Source organism: Hemibagrus wyckioides, linkage group LG25, assembly GCF_019097595.1.
Source record: "Hemibagrus wyckioides isolate EC202008001 linkage group LG25, SWU_Hwy_1.0, whole genome shotgun sequence".
Classification (NCBI taxonomy): domain Eukaryota; kingdom Metazoa; phylum Chordata; class Actinopteri; order Siluriformes; family Bagridae; genus Hemibagrus; species Hemibagrus wyckioides.
Window position 1 is genome coordinate 10,494,527 of NC_080734.1, and position 21,841 is coordinate 10,516,367.

Genomic DNA, 21,841 nt, shown 5'->3' on the forward strand with positions numbered 1-21,841 from the left:
TAAGACGTCACTGTAACATTCAGCAAAGTGGTTATTTAATTATATTCCAACGTGAATACATTAAACAGACATCCAAGCTAGCTGTATTAATTCTATCTGTACATGCAGACAATAGGCTGCAAATGTTCTTCTAAAAAAATATATCCAATTTTACTATCACAATATCCATACTGACGGGAAAAGCATGGAAACTGTTGTGAACAGCGCCCCCTTGTGATTCAGAAGCCTTACTCCCTCTGCTACACTAATGCTCAATGATAATGCTGAACATCAAGTGTTTTTTTTAACTAATTAAAGTTTAGTTGAAATGAACCTTAACTAATAAAATGATAAATGGTTATTGAATATGCAAAAAAGTTTTAAAAAAAAATCAATTTAGTCAGCTTTGTCAACAACAAAATCAATTTAGTCAGCTTTGCAATATCGATGTTCTTAAATCACATGCAAGGTTTTATCCCTTTCCTTATATGTTGATGATTCAGTCCTCGTGCCAAAACATAATTCATTTTAACTATCCGAAGTCAAGTAGCACCAGGGTGAAAGTTCGATTAAATCACAAAAAAGTCTGCATATGGATCATAACTCAGGACATATGACATCATTTACTGAAAGTGGTCCATTTTCCATTCCTCAAGATAATTGGGTCTGAGGCATACAGTGATGATTAAGTCCAAATGTTCAGTCTTTGTATACACATTTAAAAAAAAAACAAAAAAAAAAAAACACACACACCAGAGCTTTCAAACTCATCGTTAATAAAGGAAGTAAACTACCAAGTTAGTTTAAATAATGGTTTAATTACACATAGCGCATCAACAGACTTGCATCATTTTAATGACTTGAGAGTCAGAGAAATTTAGATAAACTGCACAGGTTTTGACATTTCACACCTTCTCTTCTTTTACTAGCCGCTATGTAATTAGACATTAATAATGTGGTATGCTGTTTGTGCGTTTTGAAACCATCACATTATCTCTAGTGATGTGACAAGTTTTACTTCTTGGCAGCTTGATAACGCTCATTAATATTCTCCCAGTTTATAATGTTCCATATGGCTTTAACGTAGTCAGGTCTGACGTTTTTGTACTGAAGATAGTATGCATGTTCCCAGACATCAATGCCGAGCAGTGGGATGAGACCTTTATAAAAAAATAAAAAAAAAAAGAGTGAGAGAGTGAGAGGGAGAAAGAGTGAGAGAACACCAGACAAAGATATAATACAATGATAATTTAAGCTGGGGAAAAAATATGCTAAAGTGTTTCTCATCAAGTGGTGCAGTTCTACTTAATGAGATACTGTGGAAATGATTAAAACGATGCTACCTACATCCAGGGTGAACTGGAAAGCTACAACACTCTCATAACTGTTTGTTCTAATATCATTCTAGCTGCTTATGTCTGAGAGCACTGAAGCGATGATGTAATTTTGCTGTCTGCTATCACTACTTGCAGCACAACATTTTTTATAGTACTGCCTTACATGCGCATGCAGTCTGCAATAATGGATTTTGCAAATTATTTCACAATAGCAGCTGTGCCCAATTAAATCCACATATAAATAATGATAATGTGCATATTGTGCTGCAATTTGAAGGTGTGGACAGAGAGATATTTCCATGACCATTTTTTTTTTCATCTCATCTTCATTTCTTTTCCTTACCAGTGGTTCCCTGCAGAGGATCTTGGTTTGCACACGCAGCAATTCTCAACCTCCCATTCTCCTTATCAAAGCCCAGCCATCCCCACCCTGATCCCTGAACTGCCACAGTGGCAGAAGACATTTTCTCCTTCAGCTTTTGGAATGAGCCAAAATCACGCTTAATGGCCTCCATCAGCTCACCTAGGGGGAAAAATGCAACATATTTTTTTATTTGGCTCATGCACCAGCTTAAAAATAGTTAATTTACTACCAAATGATATAAGAGAGCTATGCGACAGCTTGAGAACAAGCGTGCTGTAATGTGCATCCTGTGAATATTTGGAACAGAGAAAAGTGTACAGCATCTCTGACCCTGTGGTTCTCCTCCACCATTTGGAGACAGGTTTGTCCAGAAGATGGTGTGGTTGATGTGGCCACCGCCATTGAACCTCAGTGCTGCCTGAAGGGCTACTTGCGTTGTTACATCACCTTTAGGAGAAAACTATTAATGATGACAAGGGCCAACTTGCAAGTTTAGTTGAATATTAATTCATACGCTGGCTTACCAAACCTGAAATTGTAATCCATTAAAATAGGATTAAAATATCTGTTTTTGTAGTGAATGCATGTGGGATAAACTCCAATTTACCTTTGGCCAAAGCCTCTTGATATTTCTCTTCATTAACATTGAGGTTGTTGACATACGTTGCATGGTGCTTGCTATGATGAAGCTGCATGATCTCGGCTGAGATGTGAGGTTCTAATGCACCGTAGTCATACGGCAGATCTGGAAGTGTGTGCTTCTGTCTGGAGGCCAAAATGCCCAGCACGGGATTCAAGCCAGCTGCACACCTAATGTGACCCATGGTTTTAAACATGAGGACAAAAAACAAAGTAATGGAGAATAAGGATGTACATTAAAAATCCACAGTTATGTTTTATCACCATCCTAAATATATGATAATGGGGATCTACATGGTATCAGGGCAAAGTGCTGAAGCTGTACTGGAACAAGCCGACATTTTTCATATCAGACAAAGCCAGTGTGATGTTAATAAATAAAATGCAGACTGAGCACTGTGCTCTTGAAGATTGCATAACTATGTCAAAAGATGATGTCAGTACTGGACCAGTAAGGCCAATGGGGAGGACTATTAGTATCAAAGGCGGTACAAAAACTGTGCACATTGCCCTCAGACATTTAACACTCTTTTACCAAGACAGATTACCAAGATATGTGCAATACTAAAGTATCATTCAAGCTCTACGTCTGTGTAATTACCTGTATAATTTAGATTAGATTGTTAACTAGTGCTAAAGGGGGTTTGTTACACTAACGCCTGATCCTTTGCAAACTTAATCACGTGCTACAAGTCTATCCCAGCCAGAGACGGCTAATCTGGAAATAAATGAACAGCTTGATGCTTGAACAATCAAAACATTAATGTCTGAGACTAACTTCTGAAATAAACCAGGGCTTTAAGTCAAACTGGTGAGCCCTGTATGCAGTGTTGGACTGGCGAAATGACTAGCTAACAAGTTACTAACGTCTGCTAGCTAAGCTAACTGTTTACGGCGTTGTGTTTATAAATACTTGAAGACGTAATACCGAGCAAAGCACTGAGTTTTTAAGGGCTTTTGCAACTCGAAGTATCTGGCATTACCTGCGAACATGTCCAATTCTGGTCAACATGCTCTTACTTCTTCTTCACAGTAACCAGTCACGTTAGCTATCTCACTCTGACTTCAGTTCTAACCTGCCCTTGAAAGTTTCAACTTGAACCTGAGGGGAACGTACCATTTTGCGTCTTTAGGTACGACCATAATGCATAAAGTGGGTGCACTGCCCACTATGCAGCTCACAGGAACTAGAATGTGACGTATTGTACAGGCTTAAGTGATTACCACTTCAGACATTGCGTTAATTTTTATTTCTAAACACCACACTCTTGGTACAAATAATGGGACTCTGAATCCCACCCCCGTGACTGCGATAAGACTGCTCGATTCCAGACATTTCGGAGTCGACTCTGAATACGGGTTCAGAGGGATTCAATTGAATCGAATACAAGATTCGATTCCATGCAATGTTTTCTAGTACAAAAGAAACACAGGACAGCAAATGACTTAAAACAAGTTCTATATTATGTACGTATATAATACTCTATTATGAATGACAGATTCGTTGGCAACATTCGAAGCAAGTGTCGAGAACTTGTGCAAAATCCTATTGACTGTGTGGAATCGACTCTGTATATTCGGAGTCGACTCCACGTTCTTTATCCCTAGAATCGGAGAATCGACTCTGTTTGGGATGAATGCAAGCCCTACTATTAGCTGGCCTTGCTTCTGATGCTTGTTTTGTTGTGGATTTAATTCATGTGGTTCCGCGCTGTTTTTGCCTACAGACAGTATCTGAAAAGTATATTGCGAGTATATCTGCCGACTGTTTGCAGGTGTGATTTTAGCAGACGAAGTGCGGGCACTGAACGTGGAGGAGACTGACAATACCATGTGCGATGGTGTGTGACAAACATGGATTTTAACAGATTGTTAAGTCACGATTTTAGTTAGATAATTAATTAGATGACTGTGTCGATGCTATGTACCTCGCTACTTCTTTTAGCTAACAACGTTATGTAGATGCGTTGTGCAATAACATTCACGCTCTTAACATGTACACGATATATCATGAATTGTTTATTTTGTTATTATTAATAGCTGAAGACAAGTATTGTAACTGATTGTAACATGCGCATTAGCTACCCTTAACGTATCCCCCCCAATCCTTATTCAGACTAATCCCGCCTCCTGTACTCCAATTGGTTGAAAGACGTTGCTCGCGCGCAGACCGTCTCCTCCAGCCAATCAGATCGCAGGATAGGGCGAGAAACGCGTGCAGACAAAGCATGGCAACCAGTAGGGTCGTGTGACACTTGGTGGCGGAACGTATCGTCCTGAATGATGGCGGATGCGCCGAGTTCGCTGTAAACTCAGATTTCGCTTTATTTATTTTACTAAACGCTGATTAAAAAAATTGATAAGGAGCGGAGTCTTAACACATTTTAAGAAATCCGAGTCGTCTTGGTCTAATTCTAGGGCGTGTAAGTATTGCACCTATTTTTTTTTTTTTTTTTGGCGTTGTTCATGAGAAACATGGGCGAGGAGCGCGGCGCTGCTCACAGGGAGAGTCTCTTCCCTTTCCGCCATTTTGTGACAGCGAGAAACTGATAAAACACGAAGCCGACAGGTAGCTGTTGACCAGTCGATATAGCAGCAAACTCCCTTTTTTTTGTTTTGTGTGTGTATGTATGGAGAAACGGTGTGTAAAAATGGTCCTAAATGGATGCGTGTTTGTTTGCTGGCGGCTCATTCGCCTATTTGCAGCACCGAGTGAGCCATGCTAAGGCTAGCTCCCGATTTACCGCGAATAGTCCCACCACTGTGTGTGTGTGTGTGTGGATTTATAATAGCAGCAGATTACCGACCATGGATTACGCTATTTTTTTTTTAGAAGCTACCTTACAGCTAGTGAACCTCGTTTTTTCTCCTAGTTTGATGCAAAGCGTTGTAGAGGAATGCAAATAGCTAACGGGAATTTCGCAGACACGAGTTCCTGGTGTTGGAAGAATGTAGCTAGCTAGCTAGCTGAGCGCGAGGCTTGCGGTCAGTAACAGTGAAGGAGGCGACTGCCCTGATCCCGGGTTAACTGCTCCGCTCTGCTTACATTACACGTGTGAACACACATTCTTCTCTGCGGTCATTTAGGCATTTCATTTTTTCCAGATCAGAAATCATGATGTTTATTTGTTTTCTTTTTCAGAGAGAGAGAGAGGGAACGAAAATATGTCTGCTGTGATTTTCCTCATTGTGATTTTTCTTTATTTTCCTTTTACAGAGATCAAGATGACTAATGAAGAACCTCTCCCAAAAAAGGTGAGGAACCTAAGGAAGTGGAGATGAAGGAAACTGAAGACCACCCTGAATTATCTTTTATATTGAGATTTTTGTAACGTCTGTAGCAATCCAGGTCTTCATATTTAATATTAGTTGATCCTATATTTTCATAATTCCCCTGAGGAGTTAGTGGTTCTGGTCCATAATGATGTCAAAAAAGGGATGTTGCTCAGATGATTGAAGGCAGGGAAAAATCAGTCCAACGTAAGAGATAAACAGCCAAGCTTGGCTCGTAAAAACAAGAGTGGGCGCTTCTTTTCTCTCTCACCATTTTCCATCGACGTTCCATGTTACACAACAGTTAGTTCTGGTCCACTAATTTGACTGGACGTTCAAGACTGGCATTTACGTCTCAACACTGGTTTATTTCACTGTATGTATCAATCAGTTTTATAGTACTGTTATGTAACAGCAGTGCTGCAGCCTCGATCCTACAGTTGAATCCCAGCCGAGTTGATATTCAGTACAACACGCTCTTCCTTGTGCGATTCATTTTAATTATCTTAATGAGATGTCCAGCATAAAATTAGACAGCAGCATCTCTACTCAAAATTCCAAATTGCGGTCTCTTTAGATGACTGCAGAGAACTTGGCCTCAGCTGGTTGGCAATCTTCAAGATGAGTTGTTGTATTAGCAAAAATGTTGAAGATTTGGAAACTTCTGTGTTTGTCAAAATAAAGGATTTCAGCGCTGCTTCATTAGCATTTTTAGGGACGAAGTATGACTGATTTAAATCTGCTTTGCTAGACCAGATCTGCAGTAAAATTATAGATCTGGCAGCATTTGGTTAGAGCTACTGCAATGCTATCTCCTAATAAATACTTGCTTTTTGATCTAGGTTCGCCTTAGTGAATCTGACATGAAGACCCTGACCAGAGAGGAGCTGTGTGCAAGGTAAGGATGACTGCATTAAGTTTGGTATTGTTCCTTTCCTTAAATTCCTTTTACACAAACAAATATATACTCAACCCTTCCCTTAACATTTTAGGTGGAAACAGCATGAGGCGTATGTCCAGGTGCTCGAAGCAAAATACGCTGATCTGAATTGTAAGTAAATGTTGCTCGTTTGCCATGCATGCATTCGTGCTCATTTCTGTCCATAATATGTGATAGGTTTTAACCATTTAGATAATGCGATGGATTGTTTAAGCTTAATTGCATTGTTTCTACAGGCCATATACTAATTTCATATTATGTCCGTAGCCAATGACGTGACTGGTCTTAAGGAGTCTGAGGAGAAGCTGAAGCAACAGCAGCAAGAGTCGGCACGCAGAGAGAACATCCTTGTGATGAGGCTGGCCACAAAAGAACAGGAAATGCAGGAATGTACAGTAAGTATTTCACTTTCTGGTTTACTTTCTGTCATAGTTGAGTGACTTTAGTCCACAGTTAAAGAAATAGTATCTATCCCTTGTGTCTTAGCAATACGTTGATGTAAAGGGGTAACGTTATTAGCTTTGTATTGTATACAAAGTTCTGTTCTTACTACTTATGGAGCAGAGTTCTGAATACAAGGCAGCCATTGAACAGTTTGCTGCAGGGTTTTAGCCATTTGATTTTTATTTCTTTCGCATCTAAAGCATGCACAGGGGCGTCCCAAACTACAGTTCCCCTCTTTTTTTCCCCCCCTTTTAAAATACAACATGGTTTAAATGCCTTTCCATTTTTAAAGGAGCAGGACACTGTCCTATTTGTCGGACTTTTCAGGTTGGGGTGTCGCAAGAGCAACGTAATATAACAGACAACATGGGGAAACAACTTGGCTTTTGTTGTCACTAAGCTTGGGCCATACCCAGGTTGCAGCTAATTTTCATGATGGTACCAGGAAATATCAAATACTACATAATATAAAGAGGCTTACAAGCACTGTGTATAGCAATCTCTACACCTTTGTCTATATTTGCATATTATACTGCTTTATGTACATATTAAAAAGTGATATTTATATGGACAGTTTTGACAGAAGGACTTGATTAGAATAGCATAGACATTTAATACATATATATATTTCATGCCCTTTTATCTTTCTTGATGCAGTTGATATTGATTTCTACTTGGTACCTGTACCACAAAATTCCTAGTAGCAGAAATTAGGTGTTCCAAATAATCCTTCTGAAAGCTTTTAGTTTAATTACTCTGTGTTGGCTTATGGCTGGTGACTCTGTTGATTTTAACACGATTTGTCCTCTTTCAGACGCAGATCCAGTACCTGAAGCAAGTTCAGCAACCCAGTGTGGCTCAACTGAGATCCTCCATGGTGGACCCAGCCATCAACTTATTTTTCCTTAAAATGAAGGCTGAACTGGAACAGACTAAAGACAAACTGGAGCAAGCCCAAAATGAACTGAGTGCCTGGAAATTTACACCTGATAGGTAAACTAAAATAACTCCCCCTCCAAACAAAAGTCAAGACTTTCCTGACTCACCCCCTCACTTTCTCCACTGCAGGAGTGCAAATAATGGTGGGGGAAGACTGAAATGCTATGCTCACAACGAGACTCAGACTAAAAAAAAAAAAAAAGCCACACACAGAAAGACATTTTTTTTCTCTTGTTCTGTGCTGCTATTATCATACTGTAATGTAAAAGTGAAACAGAACAGAAACTGAAAAGCCAGTTTTGGTCAGGTGACACTGTTTCAGCTTTCTCTTCCCCTACACCCCCTCATGGTACAGAGGCCTGAAGGAATCGGGACTGTTCCTGAAGAGGTGGTCACAGCGGAAACAACCCCTCCTTCCAGCCCCCAACAGCCTATGTTAGACAGATTGCTCTAATAAATCGTTGGCGGCCATTGAGAGAGACTTGAGCAAGACATTTGCTCTGGAGCTGATTGAACTGTAGCTTAAAAATCACTGATTGAACATTTAAAATATCACCCCACGAAAGAATGTTGCACATGCATATCTTATCATTTGCCCCTACCAGTGTAGAACTGTTAAGACTCGGTAGGAATTTAGAAATGACCTGGGGGAGGGGAACAGTAGAGTGATGTAATACAATGAGAGGAGTTATCGATCATAAGACTCTGGGGGAGAGGAGCCTTTCTAATGATGTAATACATTGGGGAAAGTGTAAGACCTTGAGGTCTACAGAGACTTTGTTTAACAACCATCTCGCTGGTGCAAGATACGGTACAGTGTTTTAACTTTTTTCCTTTCCTCTTTTTTTATTTGTGTTCATAGTTTTTATATATTTTTTGCTTTGTTTATGTTGTTTGTTCTTGGAAATGCACTTTGCACTTACAGCAGTGTTTATTTTGGGGAGGATGATTGGCTTTCCACATTTAATAGAGGGTGTGTTAAAATGTGATGAGCTGCTGATACACTGCTGCAGGTGCAAGGTTTTTTTATTTCAATGTTGAATGCCCATATGTCTTAGAGGTGATTACTGAAGCTGTTTAAATGTATGTCTATGCTGCTGTGTCGTTTGATCACAAGCTCCAACGTTTTATCGATTATAAGTACTTATTTAGACTGTTTAATAAGGATACTACTTTTTTTAACAGGTGTTTATCTTGTGAAATATTTCCGTTACAGAGCTGTTCAGTGTCATTGTCTTTTAATTCTTCACCCTTAATTTTAATGTTTTAGGTGATGTTTGCAAATCTAAAATGCCGTTATAAAAATGTTATAACACAGTTAACATGGTTGCACAATTAATCATCTCAGCCAAAACATTATCTCCTCATCTCCATTACCCAAGATCATCTACTTTATCTTTCTGGTCAGAGGGTCTGAGCTGCCACCGTTGTTTATAATCGATAATGTTTAGCATGCAGCGCTTGACAACTTGTTACACTGAATATATCAGCGTCTTTACGTCAGTGTAACCTCCTATACTTAAATGTTAGCAAAATAATTAAGAAATTCCTGGCACTTGCAACAATAATAGTATTCAAACTCCTGTTCCAATATTTCTGGAGTTCCGTTTCAGAAGTGTATATACAGTACAGTACAGTATTTATAAACAGTATTTATACATGTGCAAATTACAGTACAATAGTCTGCCAGTAGTCATAAAGTAACTTATTTGTCATTTCTGGATCTTGTGGTAACCCTGATAATGGCCATAATAGTATGTTGTGCCCCTTACTGTTATTGTCAGGGTACTGTAAGTATTAGAGTGTGGCACATGTAGTCCAGTGTCATTTAACACGTACGCAAACTTTTGAACAGTTTAAAAGTAAAATGTTGTATATACATTCACGGAGATCTTGAAGTGTGAAAATGCTGAGGTCTGCTACACCATTTTTTTTTTTTGGAAAACCATGTATATATGGAGTCTGTGTGCATTTCTAATTGGTGCCAGTCACATGTTACTGTGAGATTTATTGGTTCAGTTATTCATCTATTGGGTTGAAAGAGTTTTGCATTGACTTTTGATTTCTGACCGGTACACTCATCTGTTAGGGTTCCACATAAATGTTCATCACCCATATACCATTTTGAATGTCTTGGATCATTTGACTAATGACCCAAGGTGGTGTTATGGAACTTATCCTGCAGTGTTGCCACTGCTTGGCATTTTACTCCAGTTGTCCTTGTTGTGCTCATGGCTCTGTTCACCATGTGATGTCAGACTTGTCTCCCTTGCAGCCAGACTGGTAAGAAGCTGATGGCGAAGTGTCGCATGCTGATCCAGGAGAACCAGGAGCTGGGCAGGCAGCTGTCACAGGGCCGCATCGCCCAGCTAGAGGCTGAACTTGCCCTGCAGAAAAAGTACAGCGAGGAGCTCAAGAGCAGTCAAGATGGTGAGAGAAACTTTTTTTCTTCTTTTTTTTTTTTTGCCTTTACAATTATGTTCTCTGCCACTGTTTTTGGATTCTCCATCCATACACCCAACTGATGTTAGAACAGCATCTCAGTAGGATAATGTGGTTGAATGTTTCTATGATGTTTATATGAAAGGATTACCCTTGTTGGCAAATGTTCCATCTTTTTTTTTTCTTCTTTATTGCTGAGAATGGTCAAATGTAATTTAAACCTTATTAGCAAATATACTTGTCACACTATTGTTAGTAGAGCTTACAAGTTACTCTACAAAAGTACTTCTGTAAAATCTGTTATTGCAACTTCAGTTTTTTTTTATTACAATATTTAATGAAATATTGTATGAAAGTGTAATCCCCCCCCCCATGGCCCACTACTACTGACTGCTTTGTCATTACAGCCAATATATCATCACATAGTTTGCTATATTTCTGTGTGTTTGAGTTCCTGTGTTTTATTATTCAGAGTTGAACGACTTTATCATTCAGTTGGATGAAGAAGTTGAAGGCATGCAGAGTACCATCCTTCTTCTCCAGCAGCAGCTGAGGGAGACCAGGCAACAGCTGTCTCAGCAAGCCCAGGCTCTGGGTACCACTAGTGGTGCAGGTCCAAGCAGGACTGTCCCTTCTCCTCCCAGCACCTCTGAGCCTCCTGCTGAAACTGAAACAGCCCCCTCAGGCAGTTCCACTGGGGCAAAAGACTGCAGCCGTATCTTCAACGGTCCTTCCAACGGTTCCACCCAGAGAGCTCTGTCCAGCTCCGGCCCATTTCGGGAGGCAAGCAGTGCTGATGAGGATTATCCAGGGTCACCCTGTGCTTCCAGCCCTGCCCACGGGAGTGGAGCCAAACTGTCTAACCACTCGGAGGGCGCAGCGAGCCAAGGCACAGGGGATGGCTATGGGACTCTCAGTGCAGGTTACGAGAGCGTGGACTCTCCAACAGGCAGCGAGGCATCAGTGACTCAGCACTCAAATGACACAGACTCCAACACTGACTCCCGCGAGGCCGCAACTGTCGCCAAGAGCACCAGGACAGCAGGCACACATCACACCACTCACAACGGGCTGGACTCTGCAGCTGTTGCTACAACTGCCTCCAACCCCTCCGCAGGGTCTGTTTTGTAATCTTTAAAATGTTCTTGTTTTGTTTTGTTTTTTTATACTCATGGCAAGCAAAAATAAGCCACACGTTTAAGGCCAGTTAGATTTTGTTGGGTTTTTTTTTTTTTTTTTTTGCTTCAGGAATTGAAAATCAGATACATTTTTTTTTTTTTTTAGCCATTTCCAGTCATAACTCTTTTTTGCAATATAACATAGCTGCAATATTACATAGCTGTTAATATTTTTGCAATATTACATAGCTGATTATGTTGAGCAGTATAAATTAAATAACAAATGAGCAGCATGAGAATAAATATCTGATGTTTTAAGGTTTTATAATGTGCTAAATGCCGCTCAAGGTTATTTGAAAATCACCCTGTCTGTATACTTAATTTGCTCACTAAACTAAAACCAGTCAAACTTCGGTTGTACCATAAAGTTTAAGCCAGGAGGCAAGCTCTTCACTTACTTCAGAATGTCCTTAGTTACTTGATGTTGAACTTTTTAAGAAAACATTTTTCTGTTCATCCCCATATGGAAAGATGAGTTTTTTTTTGTTTAATTTGTGGGTAGTTTTGCTGAGATGTATCTTGTTGGATTCATATTCTGATTTCAATTCATTTCGTGTACTGACCAAATATCAATAAAGGCTTTTAATATGACCCTGGAATCAACTCTTAATCTGTCTAATCATTAGATCAACAAGCATTATCACATTGCTTTATGAACACCAAATATAAAAGGTCATGAAAAGCAATATAACCATCTATGAGAAGTTCTAACGTTACAAAATAGTGGCCTTCACATGAAGCATGCATTTTTATATACGGAAGTTGTAGCTTGAAACTGATCTTCCTCACAGTAACAGGAGTGAGATTTGGGATCCACTGGGTTAATGGTGCAGAGCTCTGTTCATCCAGACCTCCAGGGGGCGCTGAAGGCAGGTTCTGGAGATTTCTGAAGGCTTACCGGATTTTCCCTGTTGTCTGCGACGGTAAAAAAAAATCAATGAAGCGTCGCTCTAACCAGGAACCTCCCCTGGTGTGTGAGTAAGAGCTCTGTGCACAGGGAACTGAGTTTATAGTGAGATTGCTGCACTGACAGAGAGCACCCTGCGGAGAGAAATGGACACTGTAGTGATCGTGTCTGCGGCCAGGACGCCTATAGGTAATGTCCACTCTCTGTGACTGTCTCTATGGAGATCACCTGAGACTGACAGATCAGGCAACGAACAATTTATACACGCTTTCTGTTTTATTTGAACGCTAAAGAATCGTTTTATAACCGAGTACTGCTTTAAGGGTTATTTCTGTGTGTCGCAAATTTTTTATAAGTTAATCAGCTCACAATATGAACTCGTGTTAGCTCTTTGTGCTGATGATGAGTTGTCGTTGAAGAGATTTGATTGGTTCGCGCACAGGTTACTCTAGTCTCTGATTGGTTGAGTAGGGTCATGCACGAGCGACTCTTTGTGATTGGCCAAACCCAGGTCACCAGAGAGAAAGCTCTCGTTCTTAGGCTGGATTTTTAAAGGGGTTGGTTGATGGGCATGTAGCGCGTGACATACGAGGCAGAAAGCAAATACACTATATTGCCAAAAGTATTCGCTCACCTGCCTTGACTCGCATATGAACTTAAGTGACATCCCATTCCTAATCCATAGGGTTCAATATGACGTCGGTCCACCCTTTGCAGCTATAACAGCTTCAACTCTTCTGGGAAGGCTGTCCACAAGGTTTAGGAGTGTGTTTATGGGAATTTTTGACCATTCTTCCAGAAGCGCATTTGTGAGGTCACACACTGATGTTGGACGAGAAGGCCTGGCTCTCAGTCTCCGCTCTAATTCATCCCAAAGGTGTTCTATCGGGTTGAGGTCAGGACTCTGTGCAGGCCAGTCAAGTTCATCCACACCAGACTCTGTCATCCATGTCTTTATGGACCTTGCTTTGTGCACTGGTGCACAGTCATGTTGGAAGAGGAAGGGGCCAGCTCCAAACTGTTCCCACAAAGTTGGGAGCATGGAATTGTCCAAAATGTCTTGGTATGCTGAAGCATTCAGAGTTCCTTTCACTGGAACTAAGGGGCCAAGCCCAGCTCCTGAAAAACAACCCCACACCATAATCCCCCCTCCACCAAACTTTACACTTGGCACAGTGCAGTCAGACAAGTACCGTTCTCCTGGCAACCGCCAAACCCAGACTCGTCCATCAGATTGCCAGATGGAGAAGTGCGATTCGTCACTCCAGAGAACGCGTCTCCACTGCTCTAGAGTCCAGTGGCGGCGTGCTTTACACCACTGCATCCGACGCTTTGCATTGCACTTGGTGATGTATGGCTTGGATGCAGCTGCTCGGCCATGGAAACCCATTCCATGAAGCTCTCTGCGCACTGTTCTTGAGCTAATCTGAAGGCCACATGAAGTTTGGAGGTCTGTAGCGATTGACTCTGCAGAAAGTTGGTGACCTCTTCGCACTATGCGCCTCAGCATCCGCTGACCCCGCTCCGTCAGTTTACGTGGCCTACCACTTCGTGGCTGAGTTGCTGTCGTTCCCAAACACTTCCACGTTCTTATAATACAGCTGACAGTTGACTGTGGAATATTTAGGAGTGAGGAAATTTCATGACTGGATTTGTTGCACAGGTGGCATCCTATCACAGTTCCACACTGGAATTCACTGAGCTCCTGAGAGTGACCCATTCTTTCACAAATGTTTGTAAAAACAGTCTGCATGCCTAGGTGCTTGATTTTATACACCTGTGGCCATGGAAGTGATTGGAACACCTGATTCTGATTATTTGGATGGGTGAGCGAATACTTTTGGCAATATAGTGTATTTACAGGGTAATAAGTTAATTGATATTCGGGTGATTACACGGTTTGGGCGGCATGTTTGTGCACTTTTATTTGAGAAATTTTAAACAGGTAAATTATCCTTCACAGCAAGCTATGTGCATGAAATGGGACAGTTTTAACATCTATATGTGAATCAGTTTTAAAGGCTCGTGCACAATTTCTTTCATAACTCATTCATTATAAGATGTAAAAAACTGATCAATATATTAATAATACCCATAATAAATATTTTAAATATTCACATGACGTCACTTCATTAACCAGTAGTGGACTCTCCTGAGGATTATATATACACTACTCACAAAAAGTTAAGGATATTTGGCTTTTGGGTGAAATTTATGGAAAATGTAAAAAGTTCATGCTACAGTGATATTATATCATGAAAGTAGGGCATTTAAGTAGAAGCATGCAATGGTGATTTCCTCATCTCAAACAATTTATTGAAACAAAAGCCAACAACAGTGGTGGGTATACCACAACAAAAAATGTCAGTGTCTCAATCATTTGTCATGTGGCCTTGACCATCAATTACAGCTTGACAACCACGTCTCATGCTGTTAACGAGTCGACTTATTGTCTGCTGAGGCATGGCATTCCACTCTTCTTGAAGGGCAGCCCTCAGGTCATTGAGGTTCTGGGGTGCAGGGTTACGAGCCTCTACACGGCGACTCAGCTGATCCCATAGGTTTTCTATGGGATTCAGGTCTGGAGAAAGTGCAGGCCACTCCATTTGAGGTACCCCAGCCTCCAGCAGCCGTTCCCTAATGATGCGACCTCGATGAGCTGGAGCATTGTCGTCCATGAAGATGAAATTAGGCCTGTGTTGTTCATGCAGGGGCACAATGACTGGATTAATGATGTTATTCTGGTTATTGGCTTGTCACTGTACCGTTCACAAGATGTAGGGCAGTTCTGTATTGAGTAGACACACCTGCCCAGACTGTAACACCACCACAACAGTGGCTGATGCATAGCGCTCTCCTTGACGTCTCCAACATCGTTGGCAGCCATCATTTCTGCTCAACATGAATCAACTTTCATCAGAGAACAGCACTGAGGCCCACTGGTCCCTCGTCCAGCTGGCCCATGCAAGACGATGACGCCTGTGCCTGGTGGTGTGGTCAGGTACCCTTGCAGGTCGTCTAGCACGCAGACCATGCTGATGTACACAGTTTCGAATGGTCTGACGTGACACTTGGGTGCCTCTCACCTCCCTTAAATGTGCCTGGAGTTGAGTGGCATTCATCATCCGGCTCCACAGGGCACTGTTCACAATGAAGTGGTCATCAACGTGGGATGTGGCCAAAGGACGTCCACTTCTATGCTTTTCTATGACTCTTCCAGTCTCTCTGTATCTCTGTCGCAACCTGCTGATGACACTCTAAGCTCAGTGGCCACTTCCCTCTGAGAACATCCTGTTTGAAGCCTTGCAATGGCGAGGTACTGTTGATCAATTGTTAGGTGTGGTCTTGGTCTCATGATGTCAAAATGTGAACAGCATGATGAAGAGGACTGTTTAAATACCAATTCTAATTGAACCAGAAAATCTATTGGTCGATTCATGGATCAAACACCAGTTGTGAATTTTGCCGTTAAGCACCTTGTTAGAGAACAGCAAGTTATGCAAAAAGTACTGAAACACTGAACAGTTGGACATGTGCATTCAAAATTGTAGAGAAGGTCAAATTAAGTTCACCTGTAAAGGTTATAGTGCATTTTAGGTGCATCCTGAAATTTCACCCGAAAGCCGACTATCCTTAAATTTTTGTGAGTAGTGTATATACAGCTCTGGAAAAAAAATAAGAGACCACTGCCCAATCTCCAGATTTGAACCCTATTGAAAACCTCTGGAATGCCATCAAGAGGAAGATGGATGATCACAAACCATCAAGCAAAGCTGAGCTTTTTTTTTTGCTTTTTTGCAAAAAGAGTGGTATAAACTTCCCCAACAGCAATGTGAGAAACTGGTGGAGAGCATGGAGCCAAAACGCATGCAAATCAGGGTTATTCCACCAAATACTGATTTCTTAATGTTATTTAGCCAAAGCATTAACACAATTTATATACAAATTAATTGCATTTTGTTTTATTTGAGTTGTTAAAGCTCTGCAAATACTGCATGATCTTGGGTTATTTTGACGTGTTGTCATTTCCTTTAAATATACCCTCGAAATAACAATAGTTATATTTTGAATTTAGGAGAAATATTGTCAGCAGTTCACAAAAAATGAAACAAAACTGTTCATCTCACCAATACATGACCTGTAAGAAAAAACATAAGAAATTTTGCAGCGGTCTCTTACTTTTTTCCAGAGCTGTATATTTACCATTGGCATTGGCAACCCTTCAATGCTGCAGTGCATCCCTGTGAATTATTCACTTAAAAAACAATAATTGTGGGTTTTTCTTTATTTAATGTAAGGGTGCCAACAATTTTGTCCATGTGTGTGGAAATGAACAGTGTATTGTGAAATATTATTATGAGGGCAGAGTGATCACTGATCTGATATTAATTTCTATAAAAAACAGAAGCATTAAATAAATGAATGAATGAATCCTCTCTCACACAGGTTAGTCCGTTCCAATGATCCCTTTAATGCTGCTCCTGATTATGTTAGAGTTGCATGTTTTACTATAGTGTATGAATGTATTATAAAAAAAAAATGAGAAAGTGTAGTTCTTTGTGGTTTTAAACATTTTTTTGTCTTTCAAGGATCCTTTAATGGGGCCCTGAGCAGTGTGGCTCCTTCTGATTTGGCTTCAGGAGTCATTAAGGATGTCCTGAAGAGGGCTGATGTAAAGCCAGATGAGGTATCCGAGGTCATCATGGGACATGTCCTCACTGCAGGTAAAATGTTTACAGCATAAATTAGTTATCAAGGTATTTACCTTAGGAGAAAATGACATATCGACTGCATAGGATTCTCAAAAATTGTTTTAATTTAAGTGGCACTGTGATATTTAATAATAGTAATGTAAGTAATGGAATCCTTGTTCAATGCTGACTTTTTACACTTGGTGTTTCTAGGTAATGGACAGAACCCTACACGTCAGGCTAGTGTTGCCGCAGGAATCCCGTACCCTGTGCCTGCATGGAGCTGTCAGATGGTGTGTGGATCTGGTCTAAAAGCTGTGTGTCTTGGAGCTCAGTCCATCATAATGGGAGAGTCCACAGTCGTGGTTGCAGGGGGCATGGAGAGCATGAGCCGGGTAGGTATTATTTAGAGCTCAGCTCAGGCACCAAAAAATGGCATACCGCAATCTGGTTGCAGACTCAGCAAAGCATTTCTGTGGAACTGAGCAAAAATATTTCCAGTACAAATATTTGGAAAAATTAGGCAGTTCCTCAGACCAGAGACTTCTGTAGCTACATAGATCAGAAAGGAAAGCGTTTTCACAGACTTTAGCATCCTTTTCATTTGTTTGGTCTGAATTTTTTATTTAAAATTCAATTTTATTTGAAAACAATATGTTTGTTAAGATCATACCATGTGCAATAACATATTATCTGCTCTTAATTCTCTAGCTCCTTTTTGTGCATTTTGTTTACATTTTATTTCACTTATATTTATTTCACTTGTGATATCTGAAGCAGTCTCTGGCAAAAGAATTTCTTTCTGGATTAATAAATTAGAAGTTATATCGTATCTTAAACAGAATATTTAAACATGAATGGACAGCAGCATATTACAGAGAGGATTTTTGTGTACACGTTGGTCCTTAGGCACCTCACACAGTGCAAATGAGGTCAGGAATCAAGATGGGAGATGGGACATTGCAGGACTCTATAGTGGCAGATGGACTCACTGATGCTTTTCACAACTACCATATGGGTATCACAGGTATGCTTGACCAGCACTGACATTTTCATATTTCCCATTTTTTTCCCATATTTCCCATGTTGGCGCTCTAATCACACCAGTTCAGTATATTACAATTCCACTTTTATAGACCAGAAAGTCATTTTAAGTTTTTTGATGTATAATTTTGTTGTTCCTTTGCAGCGGAGAACGTGGCTAAGCAGTGGGGTGTGACCCGAGAAGCTCAGGATCAGTATGCGGTCACGTCACAGAGCAGAACCGAGGCAGCCCAGAAGGCTGGTCACTTTAACCAGGAGATTGTTCCAGTTATTGTTCCTTCAAGAAAAGGTAACATGCTGTGCCAGATATCTTAGTCAGTTATTTTTTCTTACTTTTTTCTCATTCAGATTTGGCTGGTTTAAGAGTATTTTTTTTAATTAGTTTATATTTACAAATTATTATATTATTTTTATTAGGTCCAGTAGAAGTTAAAGTTGATGAATTTCCTCGTCATGGGAGCAACATGGATGCCATGTCCAAGCTGAAGCCCTATTTTCTGCAGGACGGGTCTGGCACCGTCACGGCTGGCAATGCATCAGGTAAATAAAAGAGACTGATCTGATTAGCTAAATAACCCAGAGTTCATTCACTTCTAAATGTTGCTCAGCAAGACAGTCTTGCACTTACAAAATCTTTGTCCCTCATCATTTTTGCATTGTCTACAGTAGATATTATCTGGTGCCTGCTTTCTCTTCCACAGGAATAAATGATGGGGCTGCAGCGGCTGTGCTCATGAGCCAATCAGAGGCTCAGAGGCGTGGTCTCCAACCAATGGCACGGATTGTCTCTTGGGCTCAAACTGGCCTTGATCCTTCCATCATGGGCACAGGGCCAATATCAGCCATCAGAAAAGCAGTGAGTGTCCCTCGGTGCACAGATGGCTAGTCATTCCATTATAAAAACAAAAATGTTGACCTTTCTTCTAAACTGTCTATTTCTTTGGAAAAATTTAATTGTTTTTAAAGCGTTTACTCATATTGGTATACTGTTGTAATACAAATGTTTTCAGTTACTGATAAATCAAAAATGCATGTTCTGTATCACTAGACAGAGAAGGCTGGCTGGCAGCTGTCTGAGGTGGATCTGTATGAAATCAACGAGGCCTTCGCCGCTCAGTGTCTCGCAGTGGTTCAGGAACTTGGTCTGAATCCTGACAAGGTTGTCAATTTCATTTCTTTCGCTCAACTCGAAGCATGTGAAGAGCATGTGTGAGAAGCATGTGTTAATTGGAATGAAGAGATGTTTAAACAATAGACAAGGCTACAAATCAACTACAGAAATCCAGATGTAAGTGTAGATCCTTAATGAGTGAGCCAGACACAACAGTGGAAATAAAAAACTGCCTAATATGACACAAGAGTAAAAGACTAAAATGGATCTCATCCTATTTTGGGTGACACCAGAAAGCATTTTCAAAATGTGAGTGCTGGGATGAACAAAGGAAAGCTTTTATGATCGCAGCAATTCTTAGGCCCAAATCTGAGATTATCCACAGACGCAAGGGTGAGATTTAGGTTTGCATTGTTTATCTTTAGGTTGTCCATGTGGGAACACCTAGTGGATTGTCACTGACGCATACAAACTGATAACAAACCTGTTGCTTAGTACAAGTCGTGACCTCTATTTTGAGCTGACCCTAATCTTCTTAATCTTCAGTGTATCATCGAACCTTTGCATCTTAGACTGGGCACGTGATATACCTGCATTTATTAACTATTGCAGTAGCTTGAATAGAGTCCAAGAAAAAATGTGGATTGTGTTCATTAGTTGCAATTAATGAAATGGTAATTCATTTTTAACACAAATATTAACTACTATATAAGTTTCTCTGAAGAAGCTGTTTCTGTACAGGAAATAAAATTGTGCCAGTTTTAAATTAAATATCATGTTGGGACACAAAAAAAGTAGTGATGCGTTTATTATCATAAACATACACCGACCAGGCATAACATTATGACCATTATAATATTGTGTTGGTCCCCCTTTTGCTGCCAAAACAGCCCTGACCCATCATGCACTGTGTATTCTGACACCTTTCTATCAGAACCAGCGTTAACTTCTTCAGCAATTTGAGTAACAGTAGCTCGTCTGTTGGATCGGATTACACGGGCCAGCCTTCACTCCCCACGTGCATCAGTGAGCCCTGACCGCTCATGACCCTCTCACCGGTTCACCACTGTTCCTTCCTTGGACCACTTTTGATAGATACTGACCACTGCAGACCGGGAACACCCCACAAGAGCTGCAGTTTTGGAGATGCTCTGATCCAGTTGTCTAGCCATCACAATTTGTCGCTTGTCAAACTCGCTAAAATCATTACGCTTGTCCATTTTTCCTGCTTCTAACACATCAACTTTGAGGACAAAATGTTCACTTGCTGCCTAACATATCCCACCCACTAACAGGTGCCATGATGAGGAGATCATCAGTGTAATTCACTTCACAATCACTTCATAATGTTATGCCTGATCGGTATATAATATGAAAGTTTGGCCATATTTTAGCTACATAACATAGATGAACATTCAGTCACTTAAACATTTACAAAATGCCAATCCCAATGTCTGTTGTCATGTTTGAGGATAACTAAGGAATAAAACTCTGCATTGCCACATTACCTTGTAGCTCTCTCATTTATATCAATTCATGTATCATGTGTTGACGGCTGTGTTTGTTTTCCTGTTGCAGGTGAACGTCTGTGGTGGAGCCATCTCTCTGGGTCATCCTCTGGGTATGTCTGGCTGCAGGGTGCTGGTGACCCTCCTGCATGCACTTCAGAGGACGGGAGGAAGGAAAGGTGTTGCTGCACTGTGCATCGGAGGAGGAATGGGAATTGCAATGTGTGTAGAGAGAATTTAATTCGCCCTCAAACACACATGTACAGACCAGCTGCTGTTCTAGAAAACTGGATCAGGTCTTACAAACATACACTAATTTGCTGAAATTGTTTTAAATTATATTACGGAAATAGGTTATATTTTTATAATTCAGTCATCTCATTGGAACCAGTGAATGGGATTCTCTGAAGTATTAATTAACAAATGATCATCTTTGAAAAACATGTACATAAATCCTCAGTTCTACTGTGACTGTCCTTGTCTGAAGTTTACGTAGTTTGCAGTGCTTGGGGTAAGATGCTGAATGGGGTGAGATTAAGATATCTTAAGATATAAACCTAAAACTAAAGTTTAAAATCTTCTATCTGCTCTATTATCGTAGTAAATTATCGTAGTAAATAAAGTTACTTAGAAATGTATTGATTGTAGATGCAAACAACAACAACTGTAAAGCTTAATAGAAAGCAGTGAAAGCTTCTACCTTCAAACATTCCTTCTGGTTCTACATCTTTCTCTTCCTGTGGCTCAGAGTCACTATGCCTCACTTTACCTCCAGGTCAGAGTTTTAATTATACTAACAGGTAAAAATAGTTACTAGTTATATAGATCAATTAAGAAATGTCTTCTACCTTAGAATTGCCTTAGCCTATATAATAAATTTGTGCCATAAGGCTAAATCAGCCTCAGTCCTGTGCTTCCTGTCGACAGCCTGATGAATCCTGTATATGTAATACTGTATGTGAGGGTTAACGCCTTGAGGGAAAACATGTTTACATATTAAACTCAGTAAATAAAAACATTTAATCTTACACTTTGTGGTCTATCT

The 21,841-nt window shown here is 40.4% G+C and overlaps 3 protein-coding genes across 5 annotated transcripts; 2 read left to right on the plus strand and 1 right to left on the minus strand.

The window, feature by feature from the left end:
- Nucleotides 1-777: 777 nt before the first annotated feature.
- sod2 (superoxide dismutase 2, mitochondrial) lies at nt 778-3,457 on the minus strand. The gene is made up of 5 exons (XM_058378517.1): nt 3,303-3,457; nt 2,288-2,490; nt 2,011-2,127; nt 1,660-1,839; nt 778-1,139 (listed from the first exon to the last, which is right to left on the minus strand). The coding sequence occupies exons 1-5, from the start codon at nt 3,329-3,331 to the stop codon at nt 994-996; spliced, it is 675 nt and encodes a 224-aa protein (XP_058234500.1). The 5' UTR covers nt 3,332-3,457; the 3' UTR covers nt 778-993.
- Nucleotides 3,458-3,954: 497 nt separating this feature from the next.
- wtap (WT1 associated protein) lies at nt 3,955-12,134 on the plus strand. Of its 3 annotated transcripts, none has more exons than XM_058379138.1 (8): nt 3,955-4,160; nt 5,537-5,574; nt 6,435-6,490; nt 6,585-6,643; nt 6,800-6,927; nt 7,791-7,969; nt 10,191-10,345; nt 10,830-12,134. In XM_058379138.1, exons 1-8 carry the CDS (start codon nt 4,151-4,153, stop codon nt 11,486-11,488), a joined length of 1,284 nt encoding a protein of 427 aa, XP_058235121.1. In that variant the 5' UTR covers nt 3,955-4,150; the 3' UTR covers nt 11,489-12,134. The 3 variants fall into 3 exon arrangements, with proteins under 3 accessions (XP_058235121.1, XP_058235122.1, XP_058235123.1); XM_058379139.1 differs by lacking the exon at nt 3,955-4,160 and adding an exon at nt 4,539-4,742; XM_058379140.1 differs by lacking the exon at nt 3,955-4,160 and adding an exon at nt 4,825-4,888.
- Nucleotides 12,135-12,432: 298 nt separating this feature from the next.
- acat2 (acetyl-CoA acetyltransferase 2) lies at nt 12,433-21,824 on the plus strand. The gene is made up of 9 exons (XM_058379289.1): nt 12,433-12,631; nt 17,032-17,166; nt 17,347-17,528; nt 18,043-18,160; nt 18,323-18,466; nt 18,595-18,717; nt 18,879-19,033; nt 19,226-19,336; nt 20,867-21,824. Exons 1-9 carry the CDS (start codon nt 12,589-12,591, stop codon nt 21,035-21,037), a joined length of 1,182 nt encoding a protein of 393 aa, XP_058235272.1. The 5' UTR covers nt 12,433-12,588; the 3' UTR covers nt 21,038-21,824.
- Nucleotides 21,825-21,841: the final 17 nt, after the last annotated feature.